This window comes from Nicotiana tomentosiformis, chromosome 9, assembly GCF_000390325.3.
Source record: "Nicotiana tomentosiformis chromosome 9, ASM39032v3, whole genome shotgun sequence".
Taxonomy (NCBI): Eukaryota; Viridiplantae; Streptophyta; class Magnoliopsida; order Solanales; family Solanaceae; genus Nicotiana; species Nicotiana tomentosiformis.
The window spans coordinates 14553418-14559146 of NC_090820.1; the positions used below are offsets into that span (position 1 = coordinate 14553418).

General features: G+C 33.4%; 1 protein-coding gene across 1 annotated transcript; it reads right to left on the minus strand.

Moving 5' to 3' along the window:
* Positions 1-430: 430 nt before the first annotated feature.
* LOC104086885 (uncharacterized) lies at positions 431-2925 on the minus strand. Its single transcript, XM_009591229.2, has one exon. It carries the CDS (start codon positions 2531-2533, stop codon positions 692-694), a length of 1842 nt encoding a protein of 613 aa, XP_009589524.1. The 5' UTR covers positions 2534-2925; the 3' UTR covers positions 431-691.
* Positions 2926-5729: the final 2804 nt, after the last annotated feature.

Here is a 5729-nt window from a genome sequence, read left to right on the forward strand (position 1 = left end):
TTGACAACAAGCAAATTGGGTCAAAAGTATTATGTATAGCAGCTCCCGAAACTCAGGTGTAGACAGTAAGGAAAACTCAGTTTGGAGGGTGTTGTCCACACGGGCGACGCGGGTTCGATCCCCCTCAATGCCCTCTGGGCCTGAGTTTGTCGCACGGGACTTGCCTAGTGCGGTTTACATCCTCTATGTGGTTTGCAGGTTATTATACAGTGGGGGTTTACCCAGTGCGCACAGACTCACCCGAAGGGCATAAGCTGTGGCAGAGGCTGTAGCGGTCGCGAGTTTTCCTGGGGTTCCAAAAAAAAAAAAAAAACATTATGCCAAGGTTATGGCTAACAAATTTTGGATATAAACTACAGCAATAGACAATAGCTCAAATTGAGCAGTAATAATTTGTAATTACTATCTCAATCCATACCTAACAATAGAATTAACGGATAACAAATAAAGAAGTCTATTCTGAAGATGAAGAACATACATAAATTAACTGCAATGCATAAATATGTACTTCTGAAGACCTTGCTGTTCAACAACTTGCAATGAAATATTTAAATCAACACCAGAGAACCAGACATCTTTAATGTCTGGATCTCTGATGTTGACATCGCGTCGAACTATATTCTAATCTATCATACAAATGCATCAAATTAAAAAAATTACCACACTAAGTGAACCACTTCAAACAATATGATCAAGAATGAAAAGAAGCTCCAAATTGCATTTGCCACTCCATACAATCTTCAAAATCAATGCTGCTGGCGCAGTCCAGTAAAGCATTTTGTTGTTGCTCAAACCGGCAAAGGTAGTTTAATCCAACAAGCAGCTCGCAAATTACTGCCTCCATCTTCTGGCAATCAGCAAAATACAATGTCTGAAGCAAGAGAACATTAGTTCTCTTAACAATCTGCTGTTGCTCAAAATTTCGCTCGCTTTGCCACCTGATCATATTATGTGCTAAAGGTGCAAGCCATTTGAGTAACTCTTCAAGTCTCTCTTTCCAATCGTGGGCAAGAGGCGCGTCATATATGGCTAAACCTTTCATATATGATCTCAGGCTAGACTTCAAAGTCTTCCTTAAGCTTGTCGGTAACATCTGATATAGATCATCCCTCCCTTCGTCGCCAACCAGATGTGGATACTGAAGTAGCTTTTCTATGACAATAATCACATTTGCATAATGTAAGGCTAAAGCACGGCCTCCAACTGTTGTAGGAGGAGCATACAACAACGTTATCCTACTTTTGGGACCATGTTTTGCAGCATCGGACACACAACTCTTTAGCTGTCTAGCATTTTCGTTTAAACGGATACTGCTAGGAGACCTATTGAAAGAACCTGAAATATTAGATTGCTCCCTTTTCGTACCACTTGAAACACTACAACATCCAGATATCTGACTACTTCTATCATCAGTTCCAAGATCGTTCTCAACATCCATTTTTGAAGCAGAACTCAAACTTAGACATTCCATGAATAGCCTCCCAGGTCCCATTCCACAAGCGAAATTAAAATTCTCGGACCCAAATAAGCTCCCTTCGTTTCTTCCAAGCTTAGATTGAGCATTGTGGCTCGTGCTCCTCTTTCCTAACGCTCCTTTCTCAATTTGCCCTGAATGACAGCTACCGTTGCTATTCCTCAAAACAGACTTCTTGAAATCAGAATTCACAACTTCAGACCTCTCACTGGAGTCTCGCTTCAGCTGCTGCAAACCGCCACTGCAACCAATTTGCGAGCCTGCAGCCGGATTTCTCAAAAGGTCCCTCTTTACAAGTGCACTTCGGAACACAGTACTAATCCGAGCATATACTGTACATACAGTCCTTGCCAACAGTTCAACAACTTTATCATAAGTCTGATTCCAAAGTGAAACATCTTCTAAATGCTTCACATCTTGTTTCTGCCAAGCCAACTTCTGTTCATACGCTTTTCGACTCTCCTCATGTTGATTCTGCTGAAATTTCTTTGTTGCCATTTCCAATTCATTCAATACAGCCATCTCACAATACAAACTAGCTGTTGAATTCACATACCTCTCCATTTTCTTTATCATTCCCTCCATATCCTTAACCAAAAATCCCAAATCCTTCACATCAATTACCCCACAAATAATATCCCCATATACATGCTCAAAACCTTGTAAAGCACTAATTGTACATTTTTTCCCAAGTCTAGACACTACACTAGCAACTCTATTCAAGTCATCAAGTTTTTCAGCAAGTACTAATTCTAATAAAACCTCTTCATCTTCAGAAACTAAACTCCTTATTCCTAAAGCTTTAAAGATCTCATTTTTAAGTTTTAAAATCTCAGAATCAGTTAAAGATTTGTGAAGATGAATAATCTTAGACATCATATTAGCTACTTCAAATGATAATATCCCTATAACTTGCTTCTCTTGTTGGTTTTGGCTTTGGCTTTGGCCTTGTTTCTTAACAGATACTAATTTCTTTGAATTTTCTATAAGCAAAGAATGTTTTTTTACATTTGTACTTACCTGATTTCCCATTCTTAAACACCAAGGTTCAGCCACCATTTTTGAAAGGTGAAATGGGGTTTTTAATAGATCTGCAAAAGAAGGGTGAAAATCAAGAAACTTGAAGTGGCTATTTTTGTAATGGAAATGTTGAAGAAATGAATGGATAAAAGAGGGAAATTTGGAAGTGGGTTCATTGATTTGGTGCTGAAAAAAGTGGGAACAATGTAGATGAGTCAAGAAATGCGCATGGTTTGTGGGAAAAAAATGCAAATGATTTCATACAAAGTGAAGTAGTGAAGAATGAAATTGAGTGGTTTTAAAGAAGAGAGGGTTTTTTTTGCAAAGGAGGACTTGCTCTGCGTGTGAGAATTTGTAATGATTTTTTTGAAAAGGCAATGGCAGTTTTGAAGAGGAAGATGAAGCCAAAGCTGAAAGCCTCACACCCCCCACCCCCGCCTACCAGTACCATAATGTCACAAAAATAAATATATAATGAAAGAATATACTATATGGCAATACTAAAACTTTTAATATCTAGTAGTCTTCGTCACCATAAGAATATATCAATAAATTTAGATAAATATTTTAGCAGCAAAAATATTCAAATTCAAAAGGTTTCTAACAATCTAAGCTAGCGTTTCAACATAAATTTGATTAAAACCTGGAAAAAAGTTTCTGAAATTGTGTTGAAAAATAATTTTTGGAAGTTGAAGTTATATTTAGACATGTATTTTATTTGAAGAAAAATTAAAATTTGTGAGTGAAACAAAAAATTTCATCTAAAAAAAGTTTAATTTTTTTAAAAAATTTGATCATATATCATGAACAAACAATTTTTTTTTTAAAATTGAAAAAAAAAGTCAAAATTTATAGTTAAACGGGAGCTAAAAGGAAAGGAAGAAGAATGGTAGTCTTTTTTTTTTGTGCAAAAAAGAATGGTAGTCGTATAATACCTTTGTTGGTTATAATTTTTGTTCTTTATTTGGGTGAATAAATTTTTGACTCTATGAATTTACTTCACGAGTTCATTTTCATTTCAAGAGTTTTCTACCATTTGAAACGGAAAGAATTGAGAATTTGCAAACCAAAAAAAAAAAAAAAAAAAGAATTACACACAAAATTTTGAAGCTACCTCAGCTGTATGCATTAATAACACATGGAGAAATTTAATATGGTGTTGTAAAAGTTGTCTTTCGTGTTTTCCAAATTTATGGGGATTAAGAACAAGCGGAAGTTTTAAGTTGTAACACTCCTTTTGTGTAAAGTTATCTACCTTTAACTTAATGGTCACGAGTTCGAGCCTTGAAATTATCATGTGATGCCAGTATTAAAATAGGTTGTCTACACCACACTTCTTAGGAAGCGACCTTTCCCGAACACTGCATAAATACAAAATACTTCATGCACCAAACTATTCTTTTTACTCCTTTTGTGTAAGTCTTTCATGTTATGATAGAAAGCGTTTAGCTAATATTCTGTGATAGACATTAAAAAGGATTATATTATTAAATCATTATGAAAGATAATTACAAATAACTATTAACAAAAAATTAATTGGTAATTTGAAAATAAACCAGATAAATGTGTTACAATAGGTTAATTATAGTGATAGTGAAAATTTTTAATACATTATCAATGTAAATCCGATGACAAACATGTTCCATATTGATATTTGATTAAAAAACTTTAGTACAAGAAAGTCTTGTTTCCAATGAGATTCAATCCGAAATGTATATCAAAAATTCGATAAGGGAACATGATCTTGACAAAAGTTTGAGTACTAATTGCAATTTCATAATTTTCCGTATCTTACTCGATAATACTGTGTAATTTTTAGTTAGCAGAAATTAGTGAAACTAATTGATTGTGCTCCAAATGTGAGTGATGATTATAAATATATTGAATGGAAATTGTTTGTTTTTTATTTATGGACAATTTATTGTGAATAATATGCATCGTCAAATATAAAACCAACTGGATCGGTATTAATCATTACTATAATTATCTAGATACAGCTATACAGAATACAGAGAGAAAAAAGGAGTAATTTTCATTAATGGTCAGTGTATATCCGCTGATATTTTATTTAAACAAATAATCAAAATAAAAGTGTGTTACATGGGGAAAAAATTGGTTTTATCATTAAAGCTATTAAATACTTTTTTTAATGTGTGAACAAGAACAATTAAAGAGAGAACAACTTTTTGAATTTAAAATTAAGTTATTTTCATGTGTAATTTTCCCAGGAATAAAAGCCTCAAAGTAACTAACAAGTTGTAGCAGCAAGTACTCATTCATCTTTAATCAGAAGTCTCAGTTTTAAGTCTTGGGTATGAAATTATCTTTGTTAGGAAACGTTTTACTCTCAATGCAGAATTTTTCGATGCGAATATGAATTTAATCGGATCCCAACACGACCCAACACCACATGAGAATAAAAAAAAGCCTCAAAGTCAAAAATTTAGTGGTGACTGAAGGGGTGCCATTTCCAAAGTCAAAGCAGGCACAAATTGAAGAAGGGAACAAAATGTAAGTAGTATGTGATGTGAAAATCTCAATCATGATTTTGGAAAGTCAAATAAGCCAAATAAAGAGCACTGCATTACATACAAAGCCTGCTGTTTTACAGTGGCCAAACAACTTGTCCTTCCTTTTTTGCCAATTTACCTTAGGATCTGAACTCAAGAAATGGTAAATTATTTACCCAGTTGTTACCAAATAATCAATTAATATAAAAAAATATGTCCTGCACATACATAGTTATCATTTAACTATAGTAGTAAAATATTGTATATATTTTTACTTCAAAACTAAGGATATTTACATTAAACTCTACAAAGTTTTTTAAATATTATTTATTCTCTCTTCGAAAATATATGCTGCTTAACTTACAAGAGTTACTTAAAATTATCTTTTTACCAAAATTTACATGATTATAATATTCCGGAACAAATATTTTTTTCAAGTGTAGCTTCTAAATATCAAATTCGTTTTCTCAAATGACAATTTTATTTATATCAAATATTTAATACCAGCATCAATCAACTTAACTCGTGTAAAGCACTAAATAACAAACAATTTGAAACGGAATAACATAATAGCTTCACATGTCAAGTCTCTAACGTAAAAGTTGGGAAAGAAAGATGAACAGCCATCTTAGAAAAATAGTAATGATAATAAGATATACTACCAAAGTGTACAGTGAAATAGTAAGTACTTTCTTATCCTTAATCAAAGGTCTCGGGTTTGAGCT

What these genes read in the sequence shown, in the direction of transcription:
- LOC104086885 (XM_009591229.2), bottom strand. Translation starts at nt 2,533, where the DNA reads ATGGTGGCTGAACCTTGGTGTTTAAGAATGGGAAATCAGGTAAGTACA.